At 32.2% G+C, this 19137-nt stretch overlaps 4 protein-coding genes across 5 annotated transcripts; 2 read left to right on the top strand and 2 right to left on the bottom strand.

The window, feature by feature from the left end:
• The first annotated feature begins 1673 nt into the window (after positions 1 to 1673).
• LOC104709278 (NAC domain-containing protein 1-like) lies at positions 1674 to 2810 on the top strand. The gene is made up of 3 exons (XM_010425922.2): positions 1674 to 1953; positions 2052 to 2320; positions 2424 to 2810. Exons 1-3 carry the CDS (start codon positions 1674 to 1676, stop codon positions 2808 to 2810), a joined length of 936 nt encoding a protein of 311 aa, XP_010424224.2.
• A 1214-nt stretch (positions 2811 to 4024) lies between these two features.
• LOC104793487 (putative fucosyltransferase 10) lies at positions 4025 to 5904 on the bottom strand. Its single transcript, XM_010519844.3, has 2 exons — positions 5709 to 5904; positions 4025 to 5619 (listed from the first exon to the last, which is right to left on the bottom strand). The coding sequence occupies exons 1-2, from the start codon at positions 5857 to 5859 to the stop codon at positions 4166 to 4168; spliced, it is 1605 nt and encodes a 534-aa protein (XP_010518146.1). The 5' UTR covers positions 5860 to 5904; the 3' UTR covers positions 4025 to 4165.
• A 3440-nt stretch (positions 5905 to 9344) lies between these two features.
• Positions 9345 to 11302, bottom strand: LOC104793497 (putative fucosyltransferase 4). Of its 2 annotated transcripts, XM_087460037.1 has the most exons (3): positions 10958 to 11189; positions 10446 to 10859; positions 9345 to 10137 (listed from the first exon to the last, which is right to left on the bottom strand). In XM_087460037.1, the coding sequence occupies exons 1-3, from the start codon at positions 11121 to 11123 to the stop codon at positions 10064 to 10066; spliced, it is 654 nt and encodes a 217-aa protein (XP_087316163.1). In that variant the 5' UTR covers positions 11124 to 11189; the 3' UTR covers positions 9345 to 10063. The 2 variants fall into 2 exon arrangements, with proteins under 2 accessions (XP_087316163.1, XP_010518159.2); XM_010519857.2 differs by having other exon boundaries at positions 9345 to 10859; positions 10958 to 11302.
• A 1240-nt stretch (positions 11303 to 12542) lies between these two features.
• On the top strand, positions 12543 to 14779 carry LOC104766718 (DNA-directed RNA polymerases II, IV and V subunit 3). Its single transcript, XM_010519866.3, has 3 exons — positions 12543 to 13264; positions 13469 to 13706; positions 14322 to 14779. The coding sequence occupies exons 1-3, from the start codon at positions 12816 to 12818 to the stop codon at positions 14592 to 14594; spliced, it is 960 nt and encodes a 319-aa protein (XP_010518168.1). The 5' UTR covers positions 12543 to 12815; the 3' UTR covers positions 14595 to 14779.
• The last annotated feature ends 4358 nt before the right edge of the window (positions 14780 to 19137 follow it).

A 19137-nucleotide genomic window follows, 5' to 3' on the forward strand; every position in this document is an offset into this window, starting at 1 on the left:
TTCACTTGTTTATTTTAATAAAAATGTGAATTTTTTTTGAAAAAGAACAGTGTAAGAATAACAAACTAAACAGAGTTTGAGTTAAAAACAGAGGCCACAAACACAGTTCTAGCTTCAAAATGATAGCCACCATAGTGAATGAGCTTTCCAACAAATTTTATCATGAACTCCACCATTTGGCTTGTCCTATTAGTTGTCTCCATCTATCAAACCCTCTTGGTATAACATGCTTAACAAATCTTAACATGTAAATTTAAAAAAAAGAAAGGTTTAGCTAGTAAGAAGATGCAAAGAATAAGATATTTAATACATCAAAACATGTAAGAATATCAACCTTTTCATCGAGTAAGAGAAGGATTATTCCTATAAATTCATTATCTTTCTTGATATGTGCGAGCATCCCAAGAATGAAGTTGAGGGCCAACAACTTGTTGGGAGGAACGACCAAGTCGTAAACCATCAAAGCTCACATAATTTGTCTCAGCAGGAATCCCAACAACATCAACATCAAATATTTTCTCAAATATAAAGTTTCAGTTTTTTTGTATCAAGATGCAAGGATGAATTTGTGGTTGTGGGTGGTGTGATAGTATTTATAGTAGTCCTATAGAAAAGCTAATCGACATAAGGTGGAGTAAGAATGATTTATTCCAATTTCCGTTTTAACTGTGGACAATTAAAATCTCAAGCACGACATGAAAGTCAAGTATTGGAGTTTAAAATAGAAATGAATACATGATATTAAAAATCTTACTTGTGTATAACGCTTGATAACTGTTGATGATTCATGTATTTAATCAGATACATGATTATAGAATCGACCAAAGTGTATATTGTTTTTGTCAATGACGTGTCGAGAGTTTGGAAAATGTTTTCTAGGATTTCTTTTCCACACAACTTGGAAAAAAAACTTACCCAGTCATGGGACCTTGACGAAGAAAACTTAGAAAAAGATCATAGAAGCAGAATCGTTAATCAGATGATCTGGGAGACGACAAGACCTTTTCTTCAGCTCTTTGATTTAATTTTATCATACACGACCTTTTCTTCAGCTCTTTGGACTTTAAAAATTATATTTGGGCTTATATAAAGTCCAACAGATTTGTTAAATTATGCTGCTGACGTGGACACCTTAAATGAGAGAAAACTCTATTATTATATATTCCTTTCGTTTTATATTACTTGTCATTTTAGACAATTTCACATATATTAAGAAAACAATTAAATTTTTTATTTTATCTCTCGTTAATACACTATTTCATTTGATGTAAGTAATTAATAGTCTAAAAGTTAGAAGTAAAATTGAAAATTTAATACATAAAATTGCATCGTAAATACAAAACAGACAAATAATAAAAAAACAAAAAATTATCTCTAGGAGGGAGTATATGATTAAAAATAAGTCTACCACCAAAATCTTAACTTATGTAAGAGACATAATGTAATCTTAAATCTCTAAAGATCAATTCTTTTGTTTCGTTGTGAATAATATGAAACCTTTCTCGTTCCACACATCTTAAGATTGAAATATATATAGATGTATATCATAATTATAATTTATTGAAATTATATCCACCGTCACAAAACCCTTTACAAAAGGAGACATATATAATGTAAAGCTTATATTTTAAGGTACCACTATTTGTTTTACCTTAACGCTCTAGAGTTTCTTGATGTCGATGCCTTCAAGAAACAAGCGCAAAGAGAGATCAACACCGGAACCGCAAACGCAACCACCGTCAGAGATTGCCTCTTCTTCTTCTTCTTCTTCTTCGGCTGCTCATAACTTACCTTACCTTTTACCTCCAGGCTTCAAGTTTACACCAAGCGATGAGGAACTCTGTATTGACTACTTGAAATCTTTCTCACCAGACAGGAAATATTATTACCCACCGTTTAATATTCCTATCCATCACGTCAATATTTACAAGTCCAACCCATATCAACTTTCAGGTTTGTCTATTTTGATATATCTTTCTTTTAGTTCTTTAGGTTTTATATATTCATTCATATATGTAATTATATATTTCTATCTTTTTTTCCTTAACTAGTGGAATTCGAGAAGGGTAATGATGAAGAATGGTTCTTTGTAACGGAGAGAAACAAGATTGGTAAAAGTGGGAAAAGGCAGAAACGTGGTGATGACTGTGGAGGATACTGGAATGCAACCGTAGGTGCCAAGCAGATTGATGCTGGACAAGGCGACGTCGGCTACGTGACCGCACTTGAATACTGCGTTGGGAGACCACCAAACGGCGTAAAGACGGATTGGTTAATGCATGAATACTGGTTTGAGTCGTCGTCTGATGATAACGACAAGGTATGCATGTATGTGTTTCTTGGGTCCCAAGTTATTGAGATTTTTTTTCACTTTTGGATTTTCTTTTTGATTTTTGTTTCGATTGTTGCCTCTGTGTGTGCAGGTGGATTATGCTTTGTGCAAGATTTATCTGACTCCGTCGGCAGTAAAAAGGATGAAAGCAGAGAAAAAAGAGAAGCTGAAGAAAGGAAAAGGCGTATCAAAAGAGGAGGTTAAGCAGCTGGATTTGCAGCATCAACAGGACCAGTCGCAGCTCCAGCAGCCTCATGATTCTTTACTCACAGCACAGCAACATGAGCCGCAGCCACAGCCACTTGTGATCCCACACGATGATAACTTTGATGACTTTGATGAGCTCCCACAAGATTTTAAAGATTTCTTGGCTGAATTCATGAAGCCAGATTCACTCGATGGAGATGAAGAACTCGACGATAGTGATTTTCTTCAAGGCTTCGTCACAGATGGAATGATGAAAGATTACACTAACTGATCTCAGCCTTCATAATTACAATTATTCATTTTGCTTTTGAGTTCTTAAACTCAGAATCTAGCTTTATGCCTTTTAATTGCCATTGTTTGATCTTCTAAAACTCAAAATCTTGTAATTATTTTTCTTCTTCTCGCAATAAAATTTCAAACAACACAGAAAACGAAAAACAGAGATAAAGATAATACTCTAGTATTTATTTTAAGGGAGATTCTCAAAAATAACACAAAAATAATTATTTTTTCCAAACTTAGCACAACATCTCTAAAATTCCAAAATAGCATCAATTAATCTTTTAAAATTAAATTCTAAATTCAAAATACTAAACCCTAGCCCTCAAAAATATACCCTATATGTGAAATTGAAAACCCAAATCTAAAAAGCAAAATTCTAAAAATTAATTTTAAATATTTCAATTTGTTAAATAGTGCTATTTTTTTTTTAATTTATGGATTTCTATAGTTGTCAATAAAACTTATTTTATTGCTATTTTAGAGTATTTCTTATTAGTAAATGTCTTATCTTGTTAGACTTCAAACATGTATAATAGGAACAAAATGCAGCTTGAAAATCGTTGTTTTAAACAGTTTCATTGAAACTTTAGGAATTTACATGCAAATTTTTGTTTTTTAGAATTTAACATGGGTCAATTGAACCCCTTACCTCTCAAATAGGTCCGCCAGGCGCCAGTGGACACAAAAGTGCTTGTAAATTGTCGGTTTCGAGCAGAGTCTGTTAATCAATGTGTTTGTGACTTTGCCATTCAGAGAAAAAGATGAAGCCAAAGGGGTGGTGATTGATAGAATAACGAGAAAAGGAAGAACTAAAAATATATTTCTTGTGACACAAGAGAAAGCCATTAATATTGTGTTTGATGTGGATTCTTAGATGTGGGAAGTTCTTACACTTAAAAAGTGAATATTTTTTTCTTTCTTTATGACCACCAAAAAAAAAAACAGATTTTTCTCTCCAAATAGAATTGAATATCCATATTAAAAATTACCTTAAACTTACCCAATAAAATTATATTTAGGAATTTTAAAATAGCCTAATGTTTAATAACAAAATTAGAAAGTCGCTTAGAATTTTTCTAAACTAATAATGCAGCTACCACTCTATCTCGGTGTGGTTAATTGTTGACTCAAAGCTAGTTGTGTTTGTGTACTCTGTACTTTCCTCGCCGAGATTTAGAGGCTACTCTATGTGATATAAGTAAATGTGAATTGCTACTTACTATTTATATATTATAAACCATACAAAGCTTGAAATACAGAGGATGCAATTGTAACAGTAAAGCTTTTCTCCTTTGATTTAAAAACTCATTAATCCAATAAAATCAGATGTGTGATAAACAAGAACTAAAAATCATCATGTAGCTTAAGCCCTCCATACATAATATCCTCACAATGCCTAACAAAAGGAAGAATCTTCCCCGAGTTAGTTCTCCAGTCGGCTTCACATCCATGAGACGGAGGAGTAAGGAAACATGGCTCCATCGACGTAGATCGAAGACACGGCGGATCAGGAGTTGTGAAATTTGTTGGCTGATAAAGTAACCATGGCTTTAATCCTCCAAGACTATAAGAAACATATCCAAACGTAGACCTTGCGCTTGTGACAATGTTATCGGTTGAGCTCAAAAGATACATCTCAGCAAGCGCCTTTTGGTCGTGGATCTTCGTGTCTGTTTGCTGAACTCTTTCTCCACTTGGCTGATAAACTTCAACGATCTCTCCTGTCGAACTTGGTTGCTTCCAATACATTTTCGTTAAGTTTTCAGAGTACTCTGGAAAGAGAGATGTGACAAGAACAGCTTTAAGTTTTGGTGTTTTTGATATATTGACTTTTGATTCTTCTTGTGTATCTAGTTCAGGCAACAGTTTCTCTCTTTGCGTGCATGCTACGATCTGGTTCATGACGTGTTTGAAATATCCAGCAGGGTCTCCGAAAACCCGTATTTGAATCCCAAGTCGCTCGTCAGCTTTGGATAAATGATCATTGTAGTACGTAGTGACCATATCCCAGACTTGATTTGTCGGATGAAAAAGATACCGAGCCAAATGGTGAAAGACGGATTCTTTCTGTGGAAACAGCTTAGTTAGTTCGGTTTGGAAAGTTGGATTAAACCATAAAGATGGAACAAAGTAAACATTGGCTTGAACAATCAACCAAGGGACTTTGTTGATCAAATCCTGATCCTTTTGGCAGAAGAACATCTTATCACTCTCTCTTGAATCATGGAGGATATGCAGATATAAATGTGCCGGGATTGAACTCGAGTTGATGGAATGATTGTTCACCATTGTTCCGTAACAACGAGGGTATTCCTTGTTGTAGCCATAAACATAAGGATATTGCATCAATTTGAAGTCAAGAGGAAGCAACCATGAAGTACCTGGGAATGGCTCGCATAAGAGATCACTAACATCCTTGCGGTTGTCAACAAGAATGATTCTCTCTGTCAAGAGAGCGTAGAGGAACACAGAAGCAAGAGTAAGTATTCTGTTTCCAAGCCCGTAACCTGCGACCCAAACAATGTATCTACATTCACCATTTTCTTTGCTTGCATAATTCTCATCACGATTAAGACTCTCTGTTGCGTCTTTGTATGCTTTTGTGTCTGGACCGCAACGTCTGTGAAGCATCTCATAGCTTCTAAGCTTAGAGATCAGATATTCAGAAGGCTTGTATGGGGAAGGCTTGCGGTACAAGGAAGTTTTCTGATACCTACTCAAGCAAGAACCTTCATGGAAATCCGCTGTTAAAAGCCCTCCTATCAGTGTATCCCTCGGTGTTTCAGATTTCTTTGCATCTATTACAAGAAAATTGATATATAGAGTCAGAATGAAGACTCTTCGAGTCAGCAATAAAACACAAACGATGAATGATTTTATTTCTTACCGTTGGTTGTAGCATCAAGAAGTTGGTTGTTGAAGTTCTTTGAGAATGGTAGTATAATTAGTAAGCAACTAAAGACTACTATTATCAGAACTTTCGTCTTCAACCCCAATGCCTTGAAAACTTTGCCGTAGATCTGAACTTTGTGATACATGTTGACTTTAGTTTGATCGGCTGTAACTATGAGATGATGCAAAAAGAGTTTACAACTCTTATGTAGTAGCTTGATTACAACATCTATTGCCAATCATAGAGATCAATTAAATAAGAAATTTTAATATTTTAATGTGTCATTGTTAAGTTGTGACTATCAACGAACTTTTGAACGTGATTCTACAATTTTTTTATTGGAAAAATGTCTAGATTCCAAATTATGATTTTGTATGTTTGTATTTGATAATTAACGAATAAATTGCCAATGAAGAGCTGTTGTGAATTATTAACGGGCGTTACAATGTCGAAATCTTGGAATATAAACAAAACTAGGGATTGTCTGGCACATTGTGCAAACTTGAATTTATATAGTGAAAATGTAAAAATATATACTGAAGAATGAATTAGATAAATTCATGTTTATTGCTTAAACGATTTACCATAATCAAAGTCCTAAATTTAATTAACCAACGGTCAAAAATTACAAAACAATTGCACATAAGTCTTGAGACAATCTGAAATGGCATATGAACTTGAAAAGATCTAACAAAACTATGGTGCGGGTCTTGATTTATATATATAGGTTCACTAAATGTGTACATGAACGTAGCATCGAAGTCGCAAGTGATAGAGACGACTAACATAAAAGACTACTTACGAACATAAAACCACGCAATTCATACGTGTTCATAGGTAACGATTATAGTTTTATACTCCATTTTAATATACGATATTTTAATTAAAAACACGCATATTAAAAATGACTATTTCAAAAAAATTTAACTAATCATAAACAAAACTATATAATATAAATTATTAAACTAATCTTAAAATTATATAGAAATTTTAGGACATCCTATATTATAAAATAAAATAACTTATCTAAAACATCGTATATTACAAAACGGAGGGGATATAAAAATAATCATCATTGATTTGGTGGCGATATCTATTTTTTTTTCTCTCTAAATAAGTCATAATTTTGCCAACATTATTCAATCATTGATGGTTGTCCCTGCATCTAATAATTATTTAAGTTGACGCACTAGAGAAATATATATCAAATGTGGTGTTATGGACCATGATTTATGAACATTTAGAAAAAAAAAAAAAAAAATCATGTATAGAGGTCAATATTTGAAAAGATAATATTCTCTTAAACAGGACCCTAAAACATATTCAAACCGGATGGAATCATCTCTAACATATAATCCATCTAATGAATAATCAACAAAGCATGTACTAGATTTAAGCTAGTATTTTGTAAATAGAATCATTTTGTAAACAAGATGTTGATGATGTTGAAAACCATTGGATGTTCTAGGCTGAAAGTTGAAGATGCACTTTGTATCTCAACAATCAAAATCAATGTACACCCAAAATAATATATATCATATCTTATATTTATATACTAATATCATACTCTCTCACTTTTTTTTTCTTACATCTAACCAGTTTCTATTCTTCTGGAGAGATGGTTCCTCCTGGTTTGAATACATATCATCTTTAGCGCATGTTATTTATTAAAAATCTCTTGAACAACATTTCTCTTACAAATGCTTAAATGTTCAAAATTTGATGTTCTATGTCCTACAAACTTTTAAAATCTTGATTACTAAGGAAATGGGCTTCCTCCAGCTTGAAAATGTTTAGGAAAACCTTTAATAAAACATTGCAATTGATCTTCATATTAATTACGGTTCCCCACCGGATGCATGAAAATTTTTGATATTTATTGTATAGTTGAATTTGTGATATATGATTTGTATAATTTGATTCATTTGGTGTATATAAATTCAAATGACGGATAATAAAAATATTTTCAATGGATCATTAATAATTATTAAAAAAAAATATCTTATATGAAACTAGAAAAATTCTCACGCGATGCATGGGTAAAATAAACCTAGTAAAATATAAAGTATTCTAAACTGATATATATTGAAATGTATATAATTATTTTAATATAGATTCAATAATAAGTAGCATAGATATTGTGACTAAGATATAGGTATTCATTGTAAACTAAAAATCTATTAGGTCTAATGAATTATGATTTAAAACTAAAATTTTATATTAAAAATTTATCAAATAGATAAAAAAAAATTGCAATATTGATATCGAAATAGGAATTCCAAACAACATTTACCAACTCCAAAACATGAAGAAAAATTAGAAACGGAAGGTACAGAAGATTTGACATACCTTGTGTCACTTATAAAAGTGAGAATGTGTCATGTGCCTAAAAGTTTCTTCATCTCTCTCTAAATAAAAACCACATTTCCCATGTTAGCCCCTACATATGCTCCAAATTTTGGCTTAACTTATTTGTTTCAAGGCCAACAAAAATCACATAAAGATAAAAGTTAAATAAAAATTGATATAATAAAATTAAGAAAATTATGTGAGATGTTGAATATGATGTTTGATGAAGACTTTGTCTTGTTATTTATAGAGAAATTTGTGGTATCATTAATATCATGAGAGGGTTTTCAGGTTTTTTTTGGTCAAACATCATAAGAGTTATCGTTACATTACAAAGATTAAATATACTATATAAAACATAAATTGTATTTGATTTAATATATTAAAGTGTATTCATATGATATAAAAAATTATGTTTTGAAACATCATGGGAGTTAGATTTTAAAGAATTAATATGCGATAAATTTTGATAATGATTATTATTAAAAAATATATCCTATATTTTATTATCTTGAAATTATTTAAGGAAACGAGAATTGACCTTTTGGTTTTAAAAATATATATCAAAAAATTATTCTGAATTCCTAATTTTTTTTTTAAAAGTAAAATGTTATGGTAATTATAGAATATATTGATAAATCATAAATGATACCTCATAAGTTTTAATTACAAAATATGCTTTCCAATAAAAAATAAATTGTAGAGTAATTAATACATTAATGTGTATTAAAATGGTTATTGTTGTTTTCTAGAAAACATTATGAGAGTTACATTTAAAAAATTAATATACAATAAATTGTGATTATGATTATAATTAAAGAAAAATAAATAGTCATGTTACAGATTTTAAAGAAATATTGAAGATGTTTACCCTTTATTTAAATATAGAAATATTTTTTGAAAAAAATAAGGAACAAAATTCACTCTGTTGATTAGATGTTTAAGATAGAAAAGAGTGATATATAAATGTAAAGAGGTTTCTTTATAGAACTATTGTCAATATAATCAAAAATATTGTCTTTTCTATCCGCACTCTAAGATGTTTTTTTTAAAACAAAAAACAAAAAAATACCATTTCATTATCTTCGAAGGGGATAGCGTTACATAGGAGAGCTCAAATATTGGAAGCTGTTGAAAGTACATAGAAAACCATTGGAAAGTCATAAGGTCAAGTAGAAGTTTTAAGGAACTTGGAAGTGGGTGAACCGTAAGCATCCTAAGGAGGATGATTTGGCGAAGGATTACCCATTTCAGAGCGATCTAACATGATAGAAGAAAAAATAAATAAAAATGATGATATTTCTCCTATGTTTTAATAACTCAATAATCCAATGAAATAAAATGTGAGAAACAATATCTATAATTCATCATAAACCTTAAGCCCGTATATATCCTCACAATGCCTAACAAAAGGAACAATTTTTCCCGAGTCAGTTCCCCACTCGGCTTCACATCCATGAGATGGAGGAGTAAGAAAACATGGCTCCATCGACGTGGATCGAACACAAGGCGGATCAGGAACTGTGCGATCATTTGGCATATAAAGTAACCATGGCTTTAATCCTCCAAGACTATAAGCAACATATCCAAATGTAGACCTTGCGCTTGTAACAATGTTATCGGTTAAGCTCAAAAGATACATCTCGGCAAGCGCCTTTTGGTCGTGGACCTTCGAGTCTGTTTGCTGATATCTTTCTCCACTTGGCTGATAAACTTTCATAATCTCTCCTGTCAAATTCGATCGCTTTGAAAACATGTTCTTTAGTTTTTTAGAGTACTCAGGAGACAAAGATGTGACAAGAACAGCTTTACGTTTTGGGATGTTCGTTATATTGACTTTTGCTTCTTCTTGCGTAGGCAGTTCAGGTAAAAGTTTCTCTCTTTGTGTGCAAGATACGATCTGGTCCATGACGTTCTGGTAGTATCCACCTTGATCCCGAAAAACTCGTATTTGAATCCCGAGTCTTTCCTCTGCTTTGGATAAGTGATCATGGTAGTACCTAGTTACGATACTCCAAACTTGATTTGTCGGGTGAAAAAGATACCGAGCCAAATGGTGAAACACGGTTTCTTTCTGCGGAAACAGCTTAGTTAGTTCGGTTTGGAATGTAGGGTTAAACCACAAAGATGGAACAAAGTATACATTGGCTCTAACAATCAACCAAGGGACTTTGTTGATCAAATCTTGATCCTTTTGGCAGAAAAACATCTTATCACTATCCCTTGAATCATGGAGGATATGTAGATATAGATGCGGCGGGATTGAAGTAGAGTTGATGGCACGTTTTTCCGACATAGTTCCATAACAACGAGAGTATTCCTTGTTGTAGCGATAAGTATATTTCATCAATGGAAAGTCAAGAGGAAGCAACCATGAAGTACCTGGAAATGGTTCGCATAAAAGATCACCAAGATCCTTGCGGTTGTCAATAAGAATGATTCTATCTGTCAAGAGAGCGTAAAGGAAGACAGAAGCAAGAGTAAGCATTCTGTTTCCAAGCCCGTAATCAGCTATCCAAACAACGTATCTGCATTCACCAACTGATTCGTTTGCGTAGTTTTTATTATCGTGACCAAGGTTCTTTGTTGCTTTCTTGTAAGCTTTTGTGCCAGGACCGCAACGTTTGTGAAGCTTCTCGTAACTTCTAAGCTTAGATACCAAATATTCAGAAGGCTTGTATGGGGAAGGCTTGCGGTACCAGTAAGTTTTATGGTACCTACTCATGCAAGAACCTTCATCGAAATCAGCGGTTAATAGCCCTCCTATCAGTTTGTCCCCTGTTGTTTCGAATTCATCTGAATATATTACAAGAAAATATGAAAACAGAATAAAGTTAAATGGAGGATTCTTTAAGTTAACAATGAATGAAAAAAGATGGATTAAAAATATTTACCGTTGATTGAAGGATCAAGAAGTTGATTATTGAAATTGTTTGAGAATGATAGTAACATTACAGACAGAATTAGTAAGCAACTAAAGACGAAGACTGTTATCAGAATTTTCGTCTTCAACCCCAAAGCCTTAATAACTTCGCCGGAGATCTGAAACTTGTGATACATGTTGACTTTAGTTTTTTGATTGGTTAATAATTATGAAGATGGTTTCAAAAAAAAGTTTTCAAGTCTAATATATAAGGCCCTGATTACAACTCGTATAAATCATTAGATAAAACTTTGAATATTCTAAAAATGTGTCATTGTTAGTTGTGATCATATCATCAACGAACTCCAAACGTGACTCTACTTTTTTTTTAGTGTATGGAAAAGTCTTTAGTTCCAAATTGTGATATTTTGTACTTAAGAATTGACGAAGAAGTTTCCTCTAGTGAATTATTAAGAAGCGTTTAAAAAAATGAATTGTCATGCACGTTGTGAAGACTTGATATTAATATACGAAAAAATGCAACAACTTTTTTAACTACGTATTATATTGAGAGTCATGCCCAATGAAAACATACAATCATGTGCGCAAGTGACTTTTAATCGTTACCATACTCAACGTCCCAAACTAGATTAACCAACGGTGAAAAGATTCTAAAAACAAATACAAGTCGGCCACGAAACATCCTCCAAAAGGCATATGTAAATGTAATGGTTTCAAAAGTCATACGACGTCGACTCTTAAGGCTCAAACTGAACTTTTAAGGTTCTAACAATAAAGTTATGGTCCGGATTTTCATTATATTATGTAATAGGTTCATGAACGTAGTTGCAAAGTCACAAACGCGCAATTGATATGAATCTCGATGTCACGCGCTTCACATAAAAGATCCATGCGTTAGTGAGGATAATTTAATCCCTAGAGTATACAAAATGATATGATTGAATTGGCTCAGTTTCAATCTAAGGTGTCTTTAGAAATCCTCAATCCTTGGTACTACTACTAGGTCTGGTCTGGACACTACGAAATATCTGAACATATTATAAATTCCATATCCACAAAATAAAGTAAAACCGAACCAAAAACTGAATAGGTACTCGAATAATTCGATATATAATTATATATACCCAGAAAATGTTAATTATTTTTAGATTAAATATAATCTAGTTATCCAAAATTATAATTCTATATCTAAAAATATTAATTGTTAACTAAAATAGCAAAAATAATTAAAATAAATGAAAAATCTTAGTTATATTTGTCAAAAATTAACCAATTATGTTTTTTTTTTCAAATTTAACCAAATTTTTGATATTTTTAGTACCCAAATCTAAATTCTAAAATATCCAAAAGGAATTTAGAGGCAAAACGGAATCATCTGCCTGAATTATCCAGCCCTACTCTATATATTCTGCCAAAGTTCAACTTGCATAAATAAAGATGAGTCTTGTGAGTTGTGACCATTAATTTAATGTTCAAATATCACAATTGTGATTGGACGACAATGATTCTGATCCATTCATATACATATATATATATATACATACAATAATGATTTTTGTTTTATATATAACCCACCATACATCAAAGTCGTATGTAGTTAGAAGAAACTTAGAATTGTATTCGTCGAGAAGTACAAAAGCGAAACGTATGAAAAAAAGAAAAACTCTGCTAGTTGAACCATTTCAAAAAGGTATATAAGAGAAGTCCGAAATAGGCCCAATAAAAACAATAAGTCAGGCCCATTTAGGCCCAACTTAAATCTCCCACAGAATCGCTTTCTTCTCCGGCGAAGAAACTGAAAAATTCATTTCTCTAAAACCCTAAAAAGCTCCAAGAGTCGTCAGAAACCACCAAGCTTTTTTTTAGCAATGGACGGTGCCACTTACCAAAGATTCCCAAAGGTCAAGATCCGTGAGCTTAAAGATGACTACGCCAAGTTCGAGCTCCGTGAAACCGACGTTTCAGTGGCCAACGCTCTCCGTCGCGTTATGATCTCCGAAGTACCCACCGTTGCAATCGATCTCGTCGAAATCGAGGTTAACTCCTCCGTTCTCAACGACGAGTTCATCGCTCATCGATTAGGTCTCATTCCTCTCACCAGCGAGCGTGCTATGAGCATGCGGTTCTCTCGTGATTGTGATGCTTGTGATGGAGATGGACAGTGCGAGTTTTGCTCTGTTGAGTTTAGGCTTAGTGCTAAGTGTGTTACTGACCAAACCCTGGATGTTACTAGCAGGGATCTCTACAGTGCTGATCCTACTGTTACTCCTGTTGATTTCACTGTCGATTCGGCTGTCTCTGATTCAAGCGAGCAAAAGTATGAACCTTTCATCATTGGTTCTTGTTTTGCTGATTATAAGATTCTCCATTTTTGCCTTACGAATCGATTGGAATCTGACAGTGCTATACAAAATTTGATATTGTTTAACCTTTGCGTGACTCTTCTTGCTCGTGGTTGTTTGTGTGGGTGTGTTCTGCTTACTACTCTTTGTTAATGAAGCTGTTTTTGTTTTGGTTTCAGGGGGATTATCATTGTGAAACTGCGCAGGGGACAAGAGTTGAGGCTTAGGGCGATAGCGAGGAAAGGAATCGGGAAAGATCATGCGAAATGGTCTCCTGCAGCTACTGTTACGTTTATGTATGAGCCTGACATTATTATCAATGAAGATATGATGGACACTTTGACAGAAGAGGAAAAGATCGACTTGATTGAGAGCAGCCCAACCAAAGTTTTTGGCATTGACCCGGTCACCAGACAGGTTAGTTTCGATGTTGTCAAAGAATGACTTCTTATCAAGTTTGTGGCTTTGAGACTTGCATATATTTTGTTGTATGAGTTTACTCTAGGTGTTTAGTCCGCTCAGGTCATTTCTTTTGTTATCTATCTGTTAGATAGCATTAATGAGCTCTTTAGTACCAAGTTAACTCATTGGTTATGATATTTTTAGGAGACTGACTTCAGTCATCCGAATGAATCTAAATAAGTGCTAAACTATTTGTAACATCTTGATACATCTTTTTATGTCTGTTTTTCACTGCAAATTATATAAATGTCAATTGATTGGGGATGGCATGAATGTCAGGGAAAGAGGATAGAGAAAGGAGAAATGTGTGTTTGAGATTTCATGTTGGTGTTTTAGTGTGTTCATCTTGAAATTTTTCTATATTTTTTATTCGTCCAGCTATTACTAGGACTCGCCACAGCTGAAGTTACTTCCTTTGACTTGCGTGAAAACATGCATATGGATAACTTGTTGAAATTTTGTCTGTCGTTACCTTTGTGGTCTATTGTTTAAATTTTGTAGCTAACGTAGCCTATTTATGTCAGCTTTTTTCTATCATTGCGGTTGTATTTAATGTTCTTTGATTCTTAGGTTGTGGTGGTTGATCCTGAAGCTTACACTTACGATGAAGAAGTGATCAAGAAAGCTGAAGCCATGGGGAAACCGGGACTCATTGAGATCCATCCTAAAGATGATAGTTTTGTATTCACTGTTGAATCCACAGGTGCAGTGAAGGCATCACAGCTGGTACTAAATGCCATAGATATCCTAAAGCAGAAGCTTGATGCAGTGCGTCTCTCAGATGACACTGTTGAAGCAGATGATCAGTTTGGTGAACTTGGCGCCCATATGCGTGGAGGATGAACTCGTGGTTAATTCAAGCTCTTTGTTTTACCCGGTTGTTTCGGGGTTGAGTTTCTTCTAGACCAGACTAATATATTAACCGTAGCGGCACTGTCTTGTTAGATAACAACATTGTGTGAAGTGGCAGTCTTCTGTTTGTCTCGGATCTGTTCCTGAATCTTGTTAAGCTGGGTTATTGTTAGTCACTAGACTTGCTCGTAACGAAAAAAGAAATTGAATAGGGTTGAAACTATCAACGTTAAGAATTTAGGATTAAATTCAATAGAATGTGGAGAGCATTAGCAAATGGTATGGTATGGTAGTGTTCCAATTGACTAAGAACTGGTTTATATTCTTAAGTATGTTTAATTTAGAAATTTTACACTCGTTCCGAAAAAAAGAAATATCGAAACAAAACCAACTAATTTTTAAGAATATACCATATTCAAGTTGTCTAATCGTTAATTTCATTATTTTAGAAAAATTTAATATTAGATATAATTCGTATGGTTTAAGTTTTAAACTTTTGTAACTTAAAATAAATTACATATATATTGTCTGAATTATTATATTCTTTTTGGTAGAAGAGAGGAAACAAATATCTCCCCCTATTTAATTAAAACAAACTGAAAATTACAATCCGTAGGAACTCTGTCACATTAGCATCCTCCAACAAAATTGAATGGACTATATCATGACATGAATCAAAATGATGAAAATCTAACTGCAAAGAGAACGCATAGTTTGCTAATGTGTCTGCTAAATGATGAGTCTCCCTATATACATGGGAAATTAGGACTAACTAATTAGTTATGGCACAAACATAGCAAGAAAGCTAGCGGATGAACATTACTAATTCATGTTATAGGTATGAGTTATAATCAAGCATTTAAAGTGACTTGTGTTAACATAGTAAAAAAAATTATTACTATTAACTTATGAAATTTTTAAAAAGTCTTCTAATATTAATATACATTGTTATTGACTTATTGGAAAATTTCAAGCACTGGGTTTGAAATGATTTTAGGGTGTTTAATATTTTCTTAGGTAAAACTTAAAACTACAAAGATTTAAATCTCATGGCTTTAAATGAAATTTACAACAAATCATCTAACTTCCTTAAAATCACTCAAAATCATCAAAATATGAAAAACCTTTTTAAGATAAAATCAAATCATCTAAGTATAGAGTTGAATACACCCACCTCAATGTTTAATATTTTCAATAATATTACATTTCGTGTACCTTATAAAGTCTTGGGTTCAATAGCATTAAATATTTAGAAGATTTTTAAAAAATTATGATTAAAATAACATGATATATTATTTTAATGCAAATCATTTTTCAAATATTTAATTGATTAAATACATCCCATATTGTTTTTGTGTGTTTTTATTGGTATTTAAAATATCCAAATGCAACTACGTTATATAAGGTTTTGCAACTATCACATTAAAATCATCACTTGCAATGGTTTTTTTTATTTTCCATGTTTTGAAATCTTATCCAACAAACTATCCAAACCAAAATGAATCCAAACTAGTGCCAAGCTCGCAAGTTCGAAAACAAACCATTCCTACAAATTTGAAACCATCAACATGCTTTTGATACTTGAAACCTTGTCCTTCGTCCATGTGAAGATTTCTAGTCCCAAAACGATATTGACAACTTCAAATTTGTAGTTAAAGTGTTGTTGCAACATCTTTTACCTACATTTCTTGTGTGTGTGTGTTTATTTTGTTTTATCATTTATGTTGAGGAATAAATGAGTCTTTCAGACACCATACATCCCTATTTATAATTCAATCAGAGATGACTACATCATTTTCAATCAATACAATCTTTTTAGATTTTTTTTGTATCTATTTCAGTTTTGGACTCCATAAACTTAAAAGGGTGGAATCAATTCAGTGTAATACATTTTTATTAATATATCTATTATGTGTTTCTATATATTTATATATATGGAAAGTAATCTACGTTTCATTTGTTTGAATTTCTTTTGTAAATAATGAAAATATTTATTATCCATTCTAGCATGAAAATATAATCTTCTTATTATATAAATCTTAGTTTACAAAGTTAGTAACTCATATGATTTCAATATGAGTAAAATTTATAGATAACATATTGACATGTGTCCAAAAATTCATAGTAAACACTTGGTTTTATGTTAGTAATTAACATGATCGTAACACATGTCAAATATATTGATCAAAATTTGATATATGTCAATTATAACGATCATATTTTGACAAATATCAATATTCTAACTTGGTTTCAAAGTAAGTCATTAACATGAGCCTGACACATGTTAAGTTTACCGATCGGATTTTTACACTTGTCAAATAATTTTCTTACGAAAGAAGGAATACTAACTAAAATTGACATTTGGGTCAAATGCTTGTTTATAAGAAAGTTGGTGTTGTGAATTTTAATTTATTACAATCTGGTTTATATTATGAAATAGATAGTTGAATTGTATTGCAAAATAGAATGTATAAAGTTGAAATCCAGTTTAAAACAAAATTTATCATATTTATCTAAATACAATTATGTCGCTTAAAATTCAAATATCAATTTTTTTTTGCATCTGTGTATTTATGCGGGCCCTTATCTAATAATATATAAAATTATATTATTGTTTTCAAAATTGCAGTAAACACATGAAAACATATTTTTAATTTTTTTATTAGATTTTTGAACATTAGTTATGGTAGAAACATCAGAAACTCCTAATCAAAATGTGTAGATAATTAAACAGAATTTGATTTACACTTGCAATCTAAAAATAATCAGGATATGTAAGATTTAACATGGAGTAACTAGATTAGCCGAGAAGTAGTCCGATTAGACGGAGGATACTCATATAACTGATTTTTTAAAGAGATTATTCATTAATCATAGCGGATAGTGGGGGTCTAACGACTAGTCAAGAGTAATGGGAGCTAGAGAGAGATTTTTATAACAAAGATTACAACATACATAAGCCAGAAAAAATAAAAACATCTTCGGAAGCTAAATTTCAGTTAAGTGAAACATATGGAAACGAAGAAGAAATGGAGCAATATTAGAAAGAAAAATGGGAGATAGCTAAAGGATCAAAACACAAAAACTGATTTGTTGAAACGAAATCACAACACCAACTTTCTTATAAACAAGCCTTTAACACAATCTTCAATTTTAATTAGTATTCCTTTTTGTTAATAAAAATATTTTAAATATTTTTGATACTTGTCAAAATCTTATCATTAGACTTCACATGTGTCAGATTCATGTTAATGACTAATTTTAAAACTAAATTATGAAATGTATCAAAATCTGATTAATATGGTAGACACATGTCAAATTCTAAATATATTTAACATATGTCGTGATGATGTTAATGACTAATATAAAACTAAATTTAACATGTATCAAAAAAATTCCAATAAATTTTACACATGTCACAATCATACGATTACTAACTTTGTAAAATAGATCTTATATATAATCAAATTTAGCATTTTTATTAACAAGGTTAGAACTATACATATATATAACACCATTTATATTTTTAATTATTAATTTAATAAAATAGTTCAAAAACTTGCTTTTGATTAACCTTTATTTAATCTTCGATTTTCTTGTTATGCGGGCTAGGCTTAACTCAAGCATCTGACTAGTGTTTAACCATTGTTTGAACAAGAGTTGTAACTGAGAACTTTATTATCAATCAACGAGATGACAAACAAAAATTAGAAATATTTTTCGATGGATACTCTAAGGCAGATAAAAGAGTTTTAAGTACTTTTGCAGGCATCAATTTGGGAACCTTTCCTACTGGCTACCAATTGGTTTGCCTATCAATCCAACCAGAATCTATTTTTCCACTTTGCAGCCTTTCCTTGAGAGAATCACCAACAAGATACATTCTTGGACTGAAAAATTCCTCTTCTTATGTGGTTTATGGTATGGTAAGTTTTTAGAGTAGCGTCTTGGTGCTACCGAAACACTTTTATGCCTAGGTGGATTCGTTGTGCTCTACTTTCCTTTGGAAGAATAAAACAGGAGGAACAATAGCACATAAGGATATTTGTATACAAAAGGATGAAGGGGGACTTCGTATTCGTTTGTTGGAGGATTTTGAAAATGTTTTTAGGCTGAAGGAAACATGAACTTTCTTTTTTAATTCAGGTTCTCTATGGGTTGCCTGGCTAAAAGAGAATATCTTCTTGAGGAAAAGTTACTGGTTTAAAAGGCCAAACGTTTTTCAAAGACGATAAACAATATGTTGCAGCTAAAATCAACTATGATTGAGTTTCTCAGCTACCACATATATTAATTCTTCCTCACAATCTTTCGTATCAAGCAAAAACCACCACTATCCTCAAGCTCTTCTTTCAAACAGTGGTCTTTTATCTTTGGAGAGAGCTGAATTCGAGGGTCTTCTCTGCTGATCTTTCCACCACCGCAGCTCTTCATTTCCGTCATTGATCCCGTGATGAGGAATCAACTCATGTTTTTCTCGGGTCCTAACTTGCAAAAATTTTCTCTTCTTTAAACTAATTTTAGTCGTACATCT

Source organism: Camelina sativa, chromosome 1 (assembly GCF_030686135.1).
Source record: "Camelina sativa cultivar CO46 ecotype springtype chromosome 1, ASM3068613v1".
NCBI classification, from domain to species: domain Eukaryota; kingdom Viridiplantae; phylum Streptophyta; class Magnoliopsida; order Brassicales; family Brassicaceae; genus Camelina; species Camelina sativa.

Excerpts from the sequence above, each read along its gene's own strand:
- LOC104709278 (XM_010425922.2), top strand. The coding sequence starts at position 1,674 with ATGTCGATGCCTTCAAGAAACAAGCGCAAAGAGAGATCAACACCGGAA. Across the intron at positions 1,954-2,051 it reads CAACCCATATCAACTTTCAG|TGGAATTCGAGAAGGGTAAT; the intron begins GTTTGTCTATTT and ends TTCCTTAACTAG. Across the intron at positions 2,321-2,423 it reads CGTCTGATGATAACGACAAG|GTGGATTATGCTTTGTGCAA; the intron begins GTATGCATGTAT and ends CTGTGTGTGCAG.
- LOC104793497 (XM_010519857.2), bottom strand. The coding sequence starts at position 11,123 with ATGTATCACAAGTTTCAGATCTCCGGCGAAGTTATTAAGGCTTTGGGG. Across the intron at positions 10,860-10,957 it reads TCTTGATCCTTCAATCAACG|ATGAATTCGAAACAACAGGG; the intron begins GTAAATATTTTT and ends TAATATATTCAG.
- LOC104766718 (XM_010519866.3), top strand. The coding sequence starts at position 12,816 with ATGGACGGTGCCACTTACCAAAGATTCCCAAAGGTCAAGATCCGTGAG. Across the intron at positions 13,265-13,468 it reads TCTGATTCAAGCGAGCAAAA|GGGGATTATCATTGTGAAAC; the intron begins GTATGAACCTTT and ends TTTTGGTTTCAG. Across the intron at positions 13,707-14,321 it reads TTGACCCGGTCACCAGACAG|GTTGTGGTGGTTGATCCTGA; the intron begins GTTAGTTTCGAT and ends TTTGATTCTTAG.
- LOC104793487 (XM_010519844.3), bottom strand. The coding sequence starts at position 5,859 with ATGTATCACAAAGTTCAGATCTACGGCAAAGTTTTCAAGGCATTGGGG. Across the intron at positions 5,620-5,708 it reads TCTTGATGCTACAACCAACG|ATGCAAAGAAATCTGAAACA; the intron begins GTAAGAAATAAA and ends TTCTTGTAATAG.